Source organism: Citrus sinensis, chromosome 8 (assembly GCF_022201045.2).
Source record: "Citrus sinensis cultivar Valencia sweet orange chromosome 8, DVS_A1.0, whole genome shotgun sequence".
In the NCBI taxonomy this organism is placed as follows: domain Eukaryota; kingdom Viridiplantae; phylum Streptophyta; class Magnoliopsida; order Sapindales; family Rutaceae; genus Citrus; species Citrus sinensis.
Window position 1 is genome coordinate 22,690,978 of NC_068563.1, and position 18,386 is coordinate 22,709,363.

Sequence of the window (18,386 nt, forward strand, 5' to 3'; positions counted from 1 at the left end):
TGTTAGGAAGAAGGAAAATGAGATTTTTTGCTTCTTTATCTAATTCTTTCCATTCCTTTGTTTTCCTCTGTCCCTTCACTTCTTTTTATTTCTTTTTCCTTTCTTTTTTTTTTCTAAACTTATTTTGCTATTTTTTCTATCCGATCTCTTTTCTCTTCTTTCTCTAGTTTAGCATATTCCGCATAACTCATTTAAAAAAAAATAATATTCTTGTCCAAGACTCAGTCACGTTTCCACCGCGGGACAAATTCTGAAGACAAAGATCAATTGTATCAAAGGCCAACTTAATTCAACCATGACTCATCGACCAATGTCTTATGAAGACGAAATGGGGCACAACACAACTATTAACTCCCTCGTACCGCCAAAGATTCCACACAAAAAAAAAAAAGGATTAATAAGTGGGCACAACAAAATAGTGAAAAGACCAAGCATAACAGCTATTATGAAGTAGAGGTGTATTCTATATATTTTATAAAGTTTATTATTTTAGTTAATTTTATTTATTTATTTCTATAGAATGCTTATAATTATTTTGATTTTCTTAAAACAAGTTCGCCATCTTTTGTTAAAGTTTAATGAAAGAATTAGTAATAAATACTACGGGCAGGTGTGGTAGATAAAGGAAGACTTATGCCACTCATAATGATCAAGTCTTTGCAGGCTTGAAATGTTAGATAAATCATTTATGGTAGACTATGAAAGGACCAAAGAGTTGTTAGGTGCCTGAAACATTTTAGTAGGATGGTAACTATTTTTTGGTTTCTTGCAAGAAAGTTCCCATCCTTTCTTAGTAAATAAATAATAAATTTAGGCTTGTAGTTCACAGTTTCAGGTTATCCAGAATGCATGGGTTTAATTTCCTTTAAAATTTATCTTTGCTTGTCTCTACTCTCTCAATTACCCGAATATTTATTGTTCGGAACTTTAATTTGATGCGTTGGTGGGCTAGAATTAGAAATGGACTGGACTCAAGTTGCGCGTCATAGACTTTCATTTAGGATTATTCGCTGTCACCAGCTCCTTTTCCATTTTTATGTACACTCTACTTATGAGATGTCAAACTGTGACATCCTATAAGTTGTACTGCAGGTCCCCTGTTTCTTCATTTTTGTTGGTTTTAAACAAAGAAAAGAGTACACAGAGAAATTGGGGTTGCTAATTACTTTATAATTCATTGCTGCAATATTTGAATTTATACATGAAAAGAAACAAACAAAGCCAAAAAATCTGCCTACATATCTTTAACACATATCTGATATCATACAATTCAAAAACAAATTTTTTCCTACAATCTTGCAGGATTTTATTGACAGCATAATCAAATCTTGCTGTTTTTATTTTCACTCAAATCCTACAGCAAATATAGCATTGTCATCACTCCTCCTTGCTATTTTTGCTGCAGACACCAATTCTTTTCTTCAACAACTCAAATCTTGACTTTGACAGTCCCTTTGTCAAAATGTCAGCTAGCTGATCTTCAGTCTTGCAATACACGAGCCTTACTTCATCATTCTTCTGGACTTCTCTAACAAAATAATACTTAATTTTGAAATGCTTTGTCTTCCCATGGAACACTGGATTGTTAGAAATTGCTATGGCAGCTTGATTATCAACAAAGATTTCAGTTGCATAATCCTGAATCATTTTCAAATCTGTCATAAGCTTCCTTAGCCATAAGGCTTGATTGACTGCAGCAGCAGCTGCAATATACTCAGCCTCAGCAGTAGACTGAGCTACGATTTCCTGCTTCTTTGAACTCCAACAGAAACAACCTGAACTAAGACTAAACAAGTAGCCTGACGTGCTCCTCATATCATCACAGGATCTTGCCCAATCACTATCAGTAAAATCATGCAAAATGAGCTTGTCTTCCTTCTCAAATTTTATTCCATGATCCAAAGTTCCCTTGATATACCTGAGCACCCTTTTAGCAGCCTTGTAGTGCAATTCACTTGCACAATGCATATATCTGGACAGCAAACTCACAGCAAACATTATATCAGGTCTTGTTGCTGTCAAATACATCAAGCAACCTATAAGACTCCTATATAATGCTTCGTCAATCTTTTCAACACCATCATCTTTACTAAATTTCTCATTTTGAGCTAAAGGAGTACATACTGACTTGCAATCCTCCATGTTGAATTTTTTTAGCACTTCTTTAGCATATTTTTGCTATCCGATGAAGATCCCTTGCTGTGACTTTTGAATTTCCAGACCTAAAAAGAAAGTCATCTCTCCTAGATCAGTCATTTCAAATGCTTGCATCATTTGAACCTTAAATTGCTTCACTAATTCTTCATTGCTTCCTGTGACAAGCAAATCATCAACATAGAGTGAAACAACAATCAATTCATGATTAATTACTTGAATATACAAAGTTGATTCACTCATGCTCTTGTTGAAGCCTATGTTCAGCAAATGATCATCAATCCTGCTGTACCAAGCTCTTGGAGCCTGCTTCAAGCCATATAATGCCTTTTTTAATAAATATACTTTCTTTAGATCTGCAAAAAAACCCTCAGGCTACTCAACAAAGATTTCTTCATCCAAATAGCCATTAAAAAGGGCTGATTTAACATCAAGCTGGTAGATTTTCCACTGCTTTTGTGCTGCAAGTGCTAGAAGCAATCTGATGGTGTCCAGCCGTGCTACAGGTGCAAACGTTTCAGAAAAGTCAACACCAAATAGTTGAGCATACCCTTTTACAACCAGCCTTGCTTTGAATTTGTTTACAGAACCATCAGCATTGAGTTTGGTTCTATAAACCCATTTCACACCAATAGTTTTCTTGTGTAGTGGTCTGTCCACCAACTCCCAAGTTTGATTCTTGTGAATCATCTTGATCTCATCTTCCATTGCTTCAAGCCACTTTGGATCTTTAGCAGCCTCATCATAACCTGCAGGTTCGAGCACAGCCATATTGCACTTTTGATAAATTTCTGTAAGTGGTTTGGTACCTCTTATTGGCTCATCATCAATTATATCATCATCTTGCAATTCTGGTGCTTTTTCTTCTACAAGAACTTGCTTCGGTTCAGCTGTTGCCCAATTCCATCCTCCGGCTTCATCAAATTTAACATCTCTACTCACTATGATTCTTCCCGTCAAATGTTGATAAACTCTATAACCTTTGGTGAGAGTACTGTATCCTATAAAAACTCCATATTCTGCTTTTTTATCCAACTTCTCTCTTTTTGCATCTGGAACATGAGTAAAACACATGCAACCAAAAATTCTCAAGTTATTAATAGAGGGTTTAAAACCAAACCAGGCTTCAAAAGGTGTTTTTCACTTTAAAGCCTTTGTTGGTAACCTGTTTTGCAGAAATACAGTAGTATTAACAGCCTCAGCCCAAAACATTTTTGGCATTTCCTTCTCAAACAACAAACATCTAGCCATCTCCATGACTGTCCTATTTTTCCTCTCACTGACTCCATTTTGTTGAGGTGTATAGGTTGCTGTAAGCTGATGTTCAATCCCTGCAGCTTCGCAAAACTTAGCAAATTTATCAGCTGTATATTCAGTCCCATTATCAGATCTGATCACCTTGATTTTACAGCCACTTTGATTTTCAATCCATGTTTTAAACTTCCAAAACACACTAGCAACTTCAGATTTTTGTTTGAGAAAGTAAACCCAACACATTCTACTAAAATCATCAATAAGAACCATGAAGTACCTATTACCATTTAAGGATGCAGTCCTCATAGGTCCTGGTAGTGTCGTTAAGGTGCACCAAATTTAAAACCTTACCACTAATATAAATAATTAGTACAGAGCGAGTAAGGATCGATCCCACAGAGACTATGCTAGTTATATTTATTATTAACTCCAAAGCAAGATTTAAAATAATAGTAGTAATAATAATAGTAATAATAATATAAATTAATCTAACTAAAGAAAATGTCAATTAAAAATAAAAGGGGGTTTATGAATTTTTTAACTAAATAGTAAGAAGTAAAGAAATTAAAACTACGAACAAGAATTTAATAAAAACTCTAATTAAATGAGAAAGAAATAATAATGATGAAAACTTTGGTTAAAGGATCATTCGCCACCACCAAACATGCACATAATATATCAATTCTATTATCAATTCATATTGAAACTATCAACCGTAGACAACAATAAGCTCTGTTAGTCTCAATCTTTCCTTAGTGTGTCGTTAGGTAAAATAAGCTCTTCACCTAATCTCTAACCATTAAATAATTTAAAATAAGCTCTTTAAATTTAAGATAATGGAAGCATTAAACAAAGAAAGATATTAGATTGATCTAGGCAATAAACACACAAGCTCGGATTATTTAACCTAGGTTATGTTCTTCAATTGAAATCACTAATTCCAACCTGCTACTAATGATTAAAATATCAAGACAATTACGGATCAAGAATTTTAATCTAGGAAATAATATTTATTCAAGTCCTATTTAATTGGCCAATTAAATAAAACAAGAATAAATCGTGAACATTAATTATAGAAGAACATAAACAATCTCAATTAAATAAATTGAATGATAGAATTTCAATTTAATTGCATAGCATGTTTAGGGTTTTAAATTCACCCTCAACCAAATAAAAATCTAGCCTAACATAATTGAATTGGAAATAAGAGAATTGATAAAACCAATCATGGAGATTAATTCAAACGGCTGCCTTTTTTCTTCAATTGAATTCCTTCTGGCGTCTTCCTTGTTTTTTTTTTCTTCTTGCAGAATTGGATCAGCCCCTGCTCTCCCTCTTCCGGCTGCTAGTTCCTCAAAATCAAAAGCCAAAAGTTGGCTTTTATACTGCCCAAGATTGGCCGTATTTTAAAGCAATTAATTTGTTTCCTTTAATTGCCATGCACATGCCATTTCAATTCTTTATTTCCAATGCTTTGTCCACCACTTGTTTAGGCAATTCACGTGCATGAAATATGGCCATTTCCTTTTTCTTCTTTGTTCAATTTGCTTCCCATATTAACCAATGAGCAAGCCAAAGCCACTTTAATGCTTGCACATGTTATTACCCTTTAAGATTCTTGATTCCAATTAAATGAAGCCGCCAAATTGAATTAAATTCAATTCCCTCTTTAATCTCCACGTGATGGTCATAATCTTCTGAATATGCATGAATTAATTTTGTTGGCTTCGGTTTTCTTGGTTTCCAAAAATCACTAATTATTTCCCTTTTCTAATTCCTTCAAGCAGATCTCTTCTTAAATGCTCTGATTTAATTTCTCTTTAATTCCAAAATATACCTAAAATAACAAAATAAATAAAACTAAGATAAAAATTAACACAATAAAATATAAGTTACTAAATTAAAAATTAACTAAAATAACTAGAATATTTAAGACCAAAACAAGAAAAATATAGAGAAATTAATAGCAAAATATATGAAAAATATGCACTTATCAGGTCCACAAACATCTGTGTGGATTAACTGAAGCTTCTCAACTGCTCTCCATGCCTTATTAACAGGGAATGGCAATCTAGCTTGTTTTCCCAGCTGACAGACTCCACACACTGATGCTCCTCCTCCATTGAAAGTCATTCCTTGCACAAGATCATTTTTCTGCATGTAATCTAATGCAGAATAATGAAAATGCCCCATCCGCTTGTGCCATAACTCAGCCTGGTTCAAAGTACATTGATATGCACTACATTCATCCTTGTTCCAACTTAAGCTGAAGCTTTTGCTGTTCATTTTCACAGAGAACAACACTACACCATTTGGGTCAGTAATGACACATATGTTATTCTTAAATACAACAGAATAACCTTTCTCAAGCAATTGTCCCACACTCAGTAGATTTCGATCAATTTTAGGAACAAGTAATACATCAGAAATAAACTTGATACCTGCTGAGCTTTTTATTGCAACTATCCCTTTACCTTTCACTTCAATATACTGCCCATTACCAACTTTAACTCTTGACACTTCTGACTTGTTTACTTCTTTGAAAAGAGATTCATCGAAAGACATGTGATTTGTGCATCCGCTGTCTATGAGCCAATCATCACTCGAACTGTTACTCGAAAAACAAGATACAACAAAAAGTTGTTCATCCTGTTGTTGTTCTGCTGCTTGAGCTTGGTGTCCTTCTTGCTGTTTGTTTTTACACACCCTCTCCATATGCCCCATTTGCTTGCATGCCCTGCATTGAATGTCAGGCCTAAACCAACATTTCTTTTACGGATGAGAGGTTTTCTTACAGTGAGGACACGGGGAGTGCTTGCCCTTGTTGCCTTCATTGATGCTACTTTCCCCCTTCTTGTAAATCTTCTTACTCCACTGTTTCTTTTCTTTGCTGCCTCCTTGAGCTTGATCAGCCTCTTTCACTTGAAATGCTCCTTCAACCATCTCCTCCTTTCTGTAAGCTCTCCTTTGTTCTTGAGCTTGCAGTGCATTGACAAGCTCTGCCAATGTTATTGTTGACATATCTCTGGACTCTTCAAGTGAAGAGATTTTAGATTCAAATCTCTCAGGCAAGGTCACCAAAATCTTCTCTACAATCCTTTTATCATAAAACTCTTCCCCAAGCATTCTAATTTTATTGGCAATCATCATCAACTTGTCTTTATAGTCATTAACTGTTTTTGTCTCCTTCATTTTCTGCATTTCAAATTCCCTTCTCAGGTTCAGGACCTGCATTTGTTTTGTCCTGACATTCCCCTGATATTCTTGTTTCAAAAGATCCCATGCCTGTTTCGCTGTTTCACAAGTCATGATCTTTGTGAAAATTGTCTCTGAAACTGCAGAGTGAATGCATGTCTTGGCCTTATATCTCCTTTTTCTTTCATCCCTGTTATTCCTCATATGAGCTAATGGTGGATCCTCTGGATCTGCTTCCACCAAGTCCCATAGGTCACATGCTTCCAGGTAAGATTCCATTTTCACAGCCCATATTTGATAATTTTCACCTGTGAAAACTGGAGGAGCAAATAAGAAACCATTTCCTGCCATATTGAAGTGTAGGAAGCCTCTCTAATCACGTTACAAGTCCCTTAAGAATAAGGGCTCTGATACCACTTTGTTGGTTTTAAACAAAGAAAAGAGTACACAGAGAAATTGGGGCTGCTAATTACTTTATAATTCATTGTTGCAATATTTGAATTTATACATGAAAAGAAACAAACAAAGCCAAAAAATCTGCCTACATATCTTTAACACATATCTGATATCATACAATTCAAAAACAAATTTTTTCCTACAATCTTGCAGGATTTTATTGACAGCATAATCAAATCTTGCTGTTTTTATTTTCACTCAAATCCTGCAGCAAATATAGCATTGTCATCAATTTTCAATCCCCCTCAAGCCAGTATCCTTGTTAAGATAAGAATCCTGCCTCTAAGATCTTTGAATCTTTCGACTAGCATTCCATGCCCAATTGTATTCTAGAGCAAAAACAGTCTTGCGGCTCCATGGATGCTCTGTTAGATAAATTCCTGATGTTACACTACCCTGCCTCTTTGAGCGAAAATTTGAATGTACAGGCTGTATTCATTTGAATGACACTGTACAGTAATTATTAATTCATCTTATGCCAAGTTTTAATGCCCCGTATGCAATGAAACGAATATGTTAAAAGAACTGCATAAAAAAGTAGACTAAATTTGTTTATGAATAAATTTGCCTCTCCCCTACTTCATTTTCCTTTTTCCCATTGTTGCATATGTTCTGCAGTGCATGTCGTGACTTCCACTGTTTGGTTTTGAACTTGAGTGCCGGTGGATTTGAACTGCAATAAAATTGATCTATTCTCCTCAAAAGCTCGAGCTTGTTATAATTAGATTGAGCTTGATAAATCTCTATACAAGTTCATAAATCAATTCAAAATATAATAACAATTCGGAAGAGGCTGCCACTCTGGGTTTCACAAGAATTGTCTAAATCCAGATATCTCTCATGAGGATTGTTTTCCATGAGAGGGGATTCTAGGTGATTTCATCTTCCTAGAAGCAGCCATGAACTCCGAAGAAAGATGATAGGATAAAAGGGTAAGCCCCTTAAGCAACAAGGCCTTCAGTTGGATGAAACGGCTTCATACCATGCATCTTTTCTCACTCTAATCTCCTTCACCTTTACAGTGGATGTATCTTCATTTAGAGAGAAAACTTTTCAAGAACTAGCTTCTGCTTGTCACCTTGACCTACCTTGTGAAAGGCACTTGCAAATCTCCAGACAGTATCTTCATCTGGTCTAACGCCAAGCTCCTCCATGTCTGCAAATATGGTATGGCGTCCTTTGTTGTACATATTTTGGCGTCTCATGAGTTTTCCTTCAACAGAGAATTAATATTAAGTTGTATCACTAGGGTACTTCGAGGGAAACCCAAATCCTCCAATGTTTGACTTCAAGCGAAGTTGGTAAAAGCATGTTCTGTTATTCACTGAACTTAAAATAAAAACAGCCATTACAAATTCAGTTCCTTGTAAATAGGAAGACTCATTCAAATAAAATCTAAACTCAATAACCAAAACTAACAAACAAGACTAATTCAACAAAGACTAATTAAAGGCAACGTAGCAAGTTGAGTAATTGCTATTATATTTATATCCTTCCTCACGGTTTCTTTGAAATTAAAGGAACTGAATCTTTGGAAAAGCAACCATACTCTGGAAAAGTGACCCAGTCCAAGGATCAAAAGGAGGAAAGACTACTCCTTAACATTCATTTATATCACTACATATACTTAGGCATTAGGCAACAATACTTCAATACAAGTCAAACACAAATTTTGGAAGGCAAATAATTGTGGAAACAGACGCAAATTTATTTATATGCGATTCGTATAAGATGAAATACTTGTACAATGATTGACGCTGGTTCAATTACATACTGTAACCGTAGTTCTCAATATCAAATGACTCGAAAGTTTGAGTGTTTGGTTGGGCAATCACAGCCGTTGCATGTGCTGATGATTCACCTAACAAATGCTCCGTCTCTTCACTGTTCTCCTGTGCCCATAAATTTTCATGCAACCTTTTCAAGCTGTCAAGCTCCTCAGAAACTTGCTTCATTGTTGGCCTTTTCGCGCCGCTACTTCTTAAGCATTCACCTGCAAGTTCCGCAACATTTTCTACCTCCCCCATTTCATTTTCATCAGCAACCCGAAAACTCAGAATCTGACGCAAACTATTATTTTCAATTGAAGAGAGAAAATATTGAACAATGTTTATCTTCTCATTGGATACCAGTGTCATGCGCGAGCCAGGCTTCACCCCTGTTAACAGTTCCACAAGGACAACCCCAAAGCTATACACATCACTCTTTTCTGTCAAATTACCTGTCATTATTAGTTGGGAGCTAGTTAGTTTAACAAGTAAAACATTTTGGGTGGCACAAGAGATCTCCAGTCAACAGGGTGGTGAGAAAAATTACCTGTCATTAGATACTCCGGATCTAAGTAACCAAACGTCCCTTGTATTTTCGTGGCCAGAGCAGCTTGATCTGGCGAAATCAGCACTGAAGCCCCAAAATCAGCCACTTTTGCTATATACTTGTCATCCAAAAGTATGTTGGAGGATTTTATATCTCCGTGAATTATTGGGGGGCTTGCTAAAGAATGGAAATAGTCAAGAGCTGAAGCAATTTCGGCCGCGATCCTAAGACACATTTTCCAAGTTCTTAACGCCTGCGAACTCTTATCATGGATATGGTGAGATAGAGTTCCATTGGAAACAAATTCATAAACCAGTAGAGGCACTTTGGTTTGCAAACATAGCCCTAAAATCTTGACCACATTCTTATGGTTTATTCGTGACACAATACCCATTTCCTTCTGAAATTCCTGATTTATCCGAATTTTCTCTGACTCTTTAGGCTTCTTCACTGCAATTTGGGTATTGTCAGGTAAAACACCTTTGTAAACAGAGCCAAAACCACCTTCACCTAGAAAGTGGCTTTCATTAAAATTTTCGGTAGCTTTAACTAGCTCTGCGGCACTGAAAATCCTCACTGACTGGTGCTTTAGTATCTCACCACCATTTTTTAAGAAGTTTTTCTGCTTTCTTCGTTCTATACATCCAATGAAAATTAAAATTCCCACAATCACACTGAATATAACTGCTCCAATAACTGCACATGTTAAAAAGAAAAGAATTATATAACGTATAATTACATATGGAAAGGAAAATGATCCATTATAAGCAGCATTCCAACTTCATGCCCAATCTCAAAGGATTTTAACATTGAAATTTGAAAGCTTCACTTTACCTTTCTTGTACTACTCATTTTACCAGCTAAATCATCATTTGGCAAATACGATGCATAAAATAATTAACATATTAGGTACCGTGTATCAAACTGTCAAAGAATCTGAAAAAAATAGTTACTGTCATGTATCTTAAAAGGGAGAGACGACAAAACACAAACACTAAAAAATCTAGATGACAAACAATAATAATAAAAATGACAAAAACAATACTTACAGATAAATAAATAATAAAAGAAGCAATAGAAAATTTAGAAAGAGGACATCAGTCATCACCTGCAACAATAGTGGTGATATGAAATCCCCGACAATCGACTTTACCGTCGCCGTACATGCCAATCGGACAATCGCATGTATAACTCCCAATTGTGTTCCTACACTTCCCTTCACAATGGTACTTTTCTTTATCCAGGCATTCATCAATGTCTGTCACACGTGCATAAGGTGACAAATTTTTAATGAAAAAATTAAAGAACACTGAGATTTAGACTGCATGAGGTGACAAACTTTTAATAACAAAACTAAAGGATACTGATATTTGGACCACGAAATTAAATAAAACGCTGACAAAAACAATATACAACCCCAAGGGAGTTTAGGTATTTAATTTTCCAACATAATTAACTCTGCATCGGTTTTAGTCGGTGTTTTATTGATATTTAGCCTCTTTATAATTTCTGTGAATAAAATGATTGATTATTAGTTAAAACAAATAAAAAGAGAAGAATCGAAGAAACACACCAACACATCCTAGATAGGGGTTTCCCTGAAATCCTTGCTTGCATTTGCAACGATACCCTTTGCCATTTTCAGAGTAATAACAATTAGTATTATCACCGCAGCCATCAACTTTTGAATTTGGATCATCCGGGCAATTCTTTTCTTCAACTACCCATTCAATTGTAACATTTGAACTTGACTTATCTTCAGAGGCTCGAAATTCTGCTATATTGAAGGTTTCGTCTGCTAAGAGTGCATAATCACACTGCATGAACTCTCCCATATCCTCGTGATTATGTACGCTACGAAGAGTGAGTTCCAACGACTTGAGACTTTTGGGTAATGGAGTCTGGCAGCAACCGATCCCTGAGCAGGAACTTTCATTTAACTTGGCAGATTCATTTGTGCATATAGAAATGCAGCCAGACCAAAAACTGCCATCAGGGTCACCCATATAGGCCGAGGTATCGCAGCCGATAGCCGTGAGCTTGTTCCTGGTGTCTGAAAACCTCAATGGTCTGTGTCCTAATTTGACATAAGCATCGTTATAATCTGAAGTCCGATGTCCCAAGCCATCGTAGCAGCGGCGAGATGTAAAAATGGATGCGATCATGGAGCCATTTTCAATTGATAAATTGAAAACTTCAAGATCTCCAATCATCAATTTGGGAGGAGAGTCCCTTCTACTGCAGTTTAAAAAGAAATTCATGTTCATTGCACACATGGGGTCGTTAATCCCGAACGGATAAGGAACAGTGACATGTCCACATTTTTCCTGGCAACCAGAACCAGGCTTTACATTCCAGCTGCTTGCTGCTGCCAGCGAAGACAATAATAGCAGCATCAACCACAGCAACAACATTTTTTTCGCAACTTTATTGATCATTGGTCCTGATATGATGATACCTTTAACATGTTATGTTTTTGGCTCCTGATCTTGTATATATTCATTTGTTCAACAATGAGAGCATGCATCAGTTACTCTGTCTGAGGAGACCGACTTTCAAAGACTTGGGAGTCCTCGTGGACCCTTAACTCATTAAGTCATTTTACTTATGTTCATCCAGCGGCCTACTTTGAAAAATCTATGTTTCTGTCATTTAATTTTGAGAGCTATGTAGGATTTTTCTTTTCTTTTCTTTTCTTTTTTTCCAAGTGAAGTGCATAGTACGTAAAAAATTGGAGAGAACGACATATTACGAAGACAGTGAGACTGGCAATCATAGTGAAAGGCCAAACCTGAATAATATTAGTTGCAACGCCAAAAATGTTCAGTTGTGGGCCCAGCAAAACGAGTGAAAATTAAAGTAGTCATGCAATGAATTAAACATCAACACGTAGCTTCCAATAACTCATGAATTGTCTATTTCGAACTTACTTTTCTCACCAATGCTCTACAAATCTTTCATTTTATTAAATCGTCTCCTCTAGGTTTGGCGGATTTCCACGAACATTCTATGAGACAAAAACCAATCATATTGTGGCCAAATCATATTGTTCACTTGTGTCAACGATGACTCATAATTACTCGTTACAAGACAAAATGTTAAGACCGTCGTTAGTGATAAGTGATATATGGAAACATTTGCTAGGTGAAACGTCACACTCAAAAGTCTTGAACATTGACTCATAATTAGAGTAGGGTTATTCTATTTTAGAGAGAGTTTTATTTTAGTTAACTGGATGTTTATTATTTTCTATAGGATGCTTATTATATATTTTGATTGTTCTTACAAGAAAGCCCCCATGTTTTCATTAAAATTTAATTAAAGAATTAGGACAAGTGTGTGTACTAAGGGGAGGTGTAGTAGATAAAGGGAGGCTTATGTCAACCACGACACATAAAGATCTAAGGTTTTGCAAGCTAAAATGTTAAATAAACCATTTATGGGCAAACAGTGAAAAGATCAAGAATTTGTTCGGTACATCATACTCAATGTATTGTACTTAAAATTGAATTCCCATCAAAATTTCTCCGCCGAACCATGCAAAATTTTGTTTGTATCCCTACTCTCTCTATCCCTATCTCTTTACATGTCTGTAAATTCATTTTCTCCTATTTTATTTGACACATCCTTTCTTGCATGGGGATGGAGTTAGGAATGGACTGAACTCAAGTTTTGTGTCATAGACTTACTTGTATGATTCTAGCCACTTGTATGCAACAACACTCTGCTTCTGAGATGTCAAACGGTTAAAGCTTCTAAATTGTAATGCAGCTCCTCTGTTTCTTCATTATCAATTGTCAGAATAAGAATCTTGCTTCTAAGATCTTTCAATAATCTTTCAATTGCCTGCTTCTTAGTAAATATGTCCACCACACCACCTGACGCTTTATCTGAATCTCTGTTTACTTTTATTTCTCTATTGGCGACTTTGGGTTTTGCTTAATTAGCTTTCACCCCAGTTGCATTCTATGGCAAAAACAGTCTTGCGGCTCCATAGATTCTCTGTTGGATAAATTCCTGAGGCTACTACTATACTGCCTCCTTGAGCAAAAGTTCAATGTATAAGGCAACCATTTGAGTGACAATGTATATAATATATTAATCATTGTATGCGAAGTTTTAATCCACGTATGAAATGAAACGGTGGCAAATTTGTTTGAATCCAACTTATATGTATTTTCTTTCAAAGAATGTTTCTCGAAAGAATTTGTAAGGATGAGTTGAAAACTTAACATAACAGGTAATAAAACTGAAAAAGAAGTAAAATGCAAAGCACATTATTGATATTCAAATGCATATGCACAAAGTTCTTACTTGCGGGCCAAGGTATTTGATCCAAGGGTCTATAAAATGCACAGCATATTATTGATTTCATTGAATTGCTGATTTTATCCTGAGTGCTGAAGGTTATTTCTGGTACGTGCTGATCACCGTTCCTTAGGTGATTATAAGTTGCTCCTTCATAGAGGCAATTCATCAAAAAATATAGTTCATAGTATCAAACACCTTCATCATCTAACTGGATACAAGAAGGGCAAATTGTAAAAGTCTAACAAAATCGATTGTTTATGAAACAGTACATACAGATAGAGGTATAAGAAAATTCTTATCCTTCTTCACCATTTGTTTGAAAGTAAAGGGTCTCCATCAACGGAAAAAGTAACACTGTTAAAAAATGATCCCGTAGAAGATGAACCAGTTTTGAAATGTCTAGCATTGTCATAATTCACAAAATCAATCTCTTCACATTGCCGCAAAACAGAAGCTCCAATCGATGCTCTAATCCCCGCTAATTCCAATGCCACTTCTTTCATGGTAGGTCGCTTCTTCCCATTCAAGTTCAAGCATCTTTTTGCGACCATCGCAACTGTTATAACCTCTTCTTTCTCAGCTTCTCTAAGAACTTGAGCATCGAGGACTTCAAACAAACGGTTCTCATTGATTACTTGGAGAAAATATGCTGCCAAACTTCTATTTTCTTCCGTCTCAACTAAACGGATAGGTTTTTGTCCAGTTAAAAGCTCAACAAGAACTACACCAAAACTATAAACATCACTTTTCTCTGTAAATTGACTTGATTGAAAATATTCTGGATCTAGATATCCAAACGTTCCTTTTACTTGAGTGGTCAAGTGAGTTCGATCAACTGCCATTGATCTAGAAGTCCCGAAATCTGAAATTTTGGCTCGATATTTATCATCCAAAAGTATGTTTGCAGACTTGATGTCTCGATGATAAATAGGAATTGAAGCAGCTGAATGCAGATATGATAGAGCTCCTGAAACTTCGACAGCAATGCCTAAACGTATTTCCCATGTTATTGGCAACTGATCCTCAGTTTGTTCATGTATGTATTGATGAAGACTTCCATTTGGAATAAATTCATAAACCAAAAGAGGAACTTCTGTCTCCAAGCAGCATCCCAATAACTTAACCACATTCCTATGGTTAATTTGAGATAAAATTATAACCTCATTGATGAATTGCTCAACATTGCTCTCATGTACTGATTTTGATTTTTTAACGGCCACAATTCTTCCATCTGTCAACATTCCTTTGAATACAGTACCTTGACCTCCTTGACCAAGGATTCGACTGACATTATAGTTGTCAGTGGCCTTCTCCAAATCCTTTGAAGTAAACAATTTTGTTTTCTCAATATTACCTTCATTTGAAGACAACTCTTGCCGCAATAATAAACCACCATTTCTTTTAAAGAATTTCTGCTTCCGCTTGATTTTCCTTCTTCTTTTTATGAACTTGTACAACCACCATAATCCAATGAGTAGTAGAAACAACACTCCGAGCACAACAACACAACCTGTACCACTCCAAGACTAGAATTAATAGCAAGTCATTGAGACCTTTTATTGCGTGGAGTTATTCCAAATATGTAATCCAATGAGTAGTAAAAACTTGCAATTTTTTTAAAAAAAAAATTCAATTGTAAAAGATTAAAGAATCTGATGAAAAGTAAATTTTTTTTACTATGACAATTTATTTTTGTAAGAAAGATAATTTTGTGAAATTTTCATAAATTGCTAACTTTGTTAAAATGTTAGAGAACAACCGAGCTTATGGGTATTTTTTACGTATTTATTTTCAAATGGAATGCCATAAACTAAAAAGCATAAACCTAGAACAAATTGAAAGTTAGTAATAAGTTAAGCGCATGGGATAAAGGATTAGGTTGTTATCAACAGTCTTCGCTACGAAAAGAAGAAACTTGAAGGGGTGGTTGAAGAGAGAACTAAAAGGGGGTTGAAATTGAAGACAGAGATTATCTGAGATGGGTTTATTGAGATAAAAAGAAAGTAAAAGCTATTTTAGGATTTAAAGAAGATATAAACAGAAAAGGGATTTGAGAAAGGATAATTGAGGGGAGCTAATAGCACCACTCTTTCACAATTAGTGGAGGATTCTATTTGCGAAAAACTCATTGGCACCTGCAGGTTTATTTTCAATAGGTTAAGGATTTAAGTCTTGCGAAAGTAGATAATAAAATTAAATAATAATAATAATAAATTACTTTGATAGATTATTACTTAACTAATATCCTAAAAAAGGCAAAAGAAGTAAGTGAAAATGCTGAAAGAATGACAATATATGTACATCACCTGCAACAATAGTGGTGATACGAAATCCCCGACAGCCGAGTTTACCATCGCCGTGCATGCCAATTGGACATTGGCATGTGTAACTCCCGGGTGTATTCTTGCAAGTTCCTTCACATGGGTATCCTTCGTTGCATTCATCGATGTCTGTCACACACGTACGGACGGTGAATACTTTAAGTAAATAAATTAACTGCATCAGGATCATAACCTTAGCTGGAACAGAAATTCAAGAAAGAAATATATAATCATACCGCGACATCCTAGATAGGGGTTTCCCTTATATCCTGGCTGGCATACGCAACGATACCCTTGGCCATTTTCAGAGTAAGTAAGATTAGTATTGTCACCGCAGGACTCCTCATCTTTAATTATCCATTCAACCGTAACATTTGAGCTTGACTTATCAGAAAAATGCAAGCCCGATAAATCAAAGGATTCGTCTGCTAAGACTGCGTAATCACACGTGATGAACTCCTCCGTTAATGTTTTACTGTAATTAGATCGGCTATCAAGAGTTATAGTCAACGTCTTGTTCAGAATTTTACGTAATGGAGTCTGGCAGCAACCGATGCCTGAGCAGGAATTTTCTATTATGTTATTTAGTTTCTTGAAGGATTCATTAATCGTGCATAAAGAAGCGCAGCCACTCCCAAAATCCCCCATAGCGTCGGTCATAAATGCTATGGTATCGCAGCCGAAAGCCGTGAGCTTGTTTCTAGTGCCTGACAATCTGAATGGTCTGAGGACTAAGTCGACTTTAATATCTGTCGAGTTCAGTACGTTTCCGAAGCCATTGTAGCAGCGCTGCGCTGTCGGAATCCTTGCGATGATGGAGCCATCTGTTATTGATATATTCAAAACAACAACATCTTCGAACTTAGGCTGGGGAGGAGAGGCGCTTCTATCGCAGAACAGAAAGAAATCACCGTTCATTGCACATTTGCGGTTCCCGATTCCGAAGGGATAAGGGACAGTGACATCTCCACATTTTTCCTCGCAACCAGGCTTTACATTAATCAAGCTTCCAGTTTCTGCCTTTGTTCCTGTTGCTGGCCAAGTCAACAACAGCATCATTAACCACAGCATCCACATTTTTTGTTCTTAATGTTTTCTTTTGTGGCGTATATTATTTGATCTTTAATACTGTATATTATCTATTGGCTCATCACGCACCAGTGTTATGCTCTTGTTGCTGGCCAACACAAGACAACGGCTGTAGGAACCCCATCTTTTTTCGCAATATTTGGTCACGATTTTTTTCTATAATATGTTAATGTTATTGGCGTCTTGCATCCATTATATCATAGAAGAGACTGACTGACTTAATTAGAAAGACTTGAGAGTCGTGCCTAAGTTGAGTCTTGTTCGTCAGCCGCCAACTTTGAAATTTGAAAAGTCATCTATTCGTTATAATTGTCGGTATAGGAAGTATAAGGAAAGAGCAGTGCTAGCGTCAGTCGCCTTTGGAAGCGACTGACGCGCAGTCGCTGCTTCTAAGGGGGATAAGTGTCCTTGTTTTTTTTGTGCTTTATTAAATGTTTTTGTTATTGTTTTAGTTTTTACTTGTAGCAAGGATTATCAATCATAATCCTTGTAACTAAAGTTAGTTGGTGTGAGTGATTTATTATTCTCATATTTTAAGAAAGGTCAGGATTTCAAGCTCCGCTCTCGTATGGAGTCACCACTTTAGCAAGCACTTTACCATTTACGAGCCGACCAAGTGCGAGCAGAATTAGTCTGGGTTGTGGTTCGGGTTTAAAGGTACCTCCCACACTTGGAGCCCACTCAGGATCACCTCGTGGTTCAAGCCAAAAAAAAAAAATCAATCATAATCCTTGTAACAGTTATAATTTTATTTTTACCCATACAATTTTGATGAAAAAAGTCTTTTGCCCTGACAATAGTCTTTATTTTTTATGCTTAATTCTTATATTATCATTTCTTTCAATTTTTTTGAAAAAATAATATTTATTTAAGAATTTAAATCGACTGCAACATTTGTTTAATATGACAATAACAACTTTACATAATTTTTTTCACTCCAAATTTTATTTCTCTGTTATAAGATTTAAAAATGAAACACCAATGCACCATTATTATTTTTCAACTTCTTATTTTAACCCCTCTCTTTTATTATGATATTTACAAATAATTTGAAATTAATATGACCTCTTAATTATCAGTGGAGTGATTTAATCGTATTTCGAACTTAAATTTTGATTTAAATATTCAAACTATTTCGTATAATTAATTTAGTAGATTCAAATAATTTTTTATTATAAATATCAATATTTTTGTTAAGTAATTTAGTGACTTAGAGTGAAAAATTATTTTTACTTGCATAATTTGTTTAATAAATTTAATGTATAGTAATGACTCTAATATTTTTGTTCA

At 35.5% G+C, this 18,386-nt stretch overlaps 4 protein-coding genes across 6 annotated transcripts; all 4 read right to left on the reverse strand.

The window, feature by feature from the left end:
* Positions 1 to 1,377: 1,377 nt before the first annotated feature.
* On the reverse strand, positions 1,378 to 2,142 carry LOC127899406 (secreted RxLR effector protein 161-like). Its single transcript, XM_052432778.1, has one exon. It carries the CDS (start codon positions 2,140 to 2,142, stop codon positions 1,378 to 1,380), a length of 765 nt encoding a protein of 254 aa, XP_052288738.1.
* A 4,038-nt stretch (positions 2,143 to 6,180) lies between these two features.
* LOC127899407 (uncharacterized) lies at positions 6,181 to 6,954 on the reverse strand. The gene has a single exon (XM_052432779.1). The coding sequence runs from the start codon at positions 6,952 to 6,954 to the stop codon at positions 6,181 to 6,183; it is 774 nt and encodes a 257-aa protein (XP_052288739.1).
* A 1,792-nt stretch (positions 6,955 to 8,746) lies between these two features.
* Positions 8,747 to 12,005, reverse strand: LOC102616972 (wall-associated receptor kinase 2-like). 2 transcript variants are annotated; one of them, XM_052432505.1, is made up of 4 exons: positions 10,949 to 12,002; positions 10,484 to 10,633; positions 9,376 to 10,071; positions 8,747 to 9,280 (listed from the first exon to the last, which is right to left on the reverse strand). In XM_052432505.1, exons 1-4 carry the CDS (start codon positions 11,811 to 11,813, stop codon positions 8,826 to 8,828), a joined length of 2,166 nt encoding a protein of 721 aa, XP_052288465.1. In that variant the 5' UTR covers positions 11,814 to 12,002; the 3' UTR covers positions 8,747 to 8,825. The 2 variants fall into 2 exon arrangements, with proteins under 2 accessions (XP_052288465.1, XP_052288466.1); XM_052432506.1 differs by lacking the exon at positions 10,484 to 10,633 and having other exon boundaries at positions 10,949 to 12,005.
* Positions 12,006 to 13,918: 1,913 nt separating this feature from the next.
* LOC102617024 (wall-associated receptor kinase-like 2) lies at positions 13,919 to 17,266 on the reverse strand. 2 transcript variants are annotated; one of them, XM_006487743.4, is made up of 3 exons: positions 16,244 to 17,266; positions 15,993 to 16,136; positions 13,919 to 15,196 (listed from the first exon to the last, which is right to left on the reverse strand). In XM_006487743.4, exons 1-3 carry the CDS (start codon positions 17,082 to 17,084, stop codon positions 13,992 to 13,994), a joined length of 2,190 nt encoding a protein of 729 aa, XP_006487806.2. In that variant the 5' UTR covers positions 17,085 to 17,266; the 3' UTR covers positions 13,919 to 13,991. The 2 variants fall into 2 exon arrangements, with proteins under 2 accessions (XP_006487806.2, XP_015388707.2); XM_015533221.3 differs by having other exon boundaries at positions 15,993 to 16,163.
* Between the last annotated feature and the right edge of the window lie 1,120 nt (positions 17,267 to 18,386).

What these genes read in the sequence shown, in the direction of transcription:
- LOC127899406 (XM_052432778.1), bottom strand. Translation starts at nt 2,142, where the DNA reads ATGGAGGATTGCAAGTCAGTATGTACTCCTTTAGCTCAAAATGAGAAA.
- LOC127899407 (XM_052432779.1), bottom strand. Translation starts at nt 6,954, where the DNA reads ATGGCAGGAAATGGTTTCTTATTTGCTCCTCCAGTTTTCACAGGTGAA.
- LOC102616972 (XM_052432505.1), bottom strand. Translation starts at nt 11,813, where the DNA reads ATGATCAATAAAGTTGCGAAAAAAATGTTGTTGCTGTGGTTGATGCTG. An exon ending in CCCCTATCTAGGATGTGTTG is followed by an intron (nt 10,634 to 10,948) that starts GTGTGTTTCTTC and finishes CACGTGTGACAG; the next exon opens with ACATTGATGAATGCCTGGAT. An exon ending in TATCACCACTATTGTTGCAG is followed by an intron (nt 10,072 to 10,483) that starts GTGATGACTGAT and finishes TAACATGTGCAG; the next exon opens with TTATTGGAGCAGTTATATTC.
- LOC102617024 (XM_015533221.3), bottom strand. Translation starts at nt 17,084, where the DNA reads ATGTGGATGCTGTGGTTAATGATGCTGTTGTTGACTTGGCCAGCAACA. An exon ending in CCCCTATCTAGGATGTCGCG is followed by an intron (nt 16,164 to 16,243) that starts GTATGATTATAT and finishes ATTTACTTAAAG; the next exon opens with TATTCACCGTCCGTACGTGT. An exon ending in TATCACCACTATTGTTGCAG is followed by an intron (nt 15,197 to 15,992) that starts GTGATGTACATA and finishes GGAGTGGTACAG; the next exon opens with GTTGTGTTGTTGTGCTCGGA.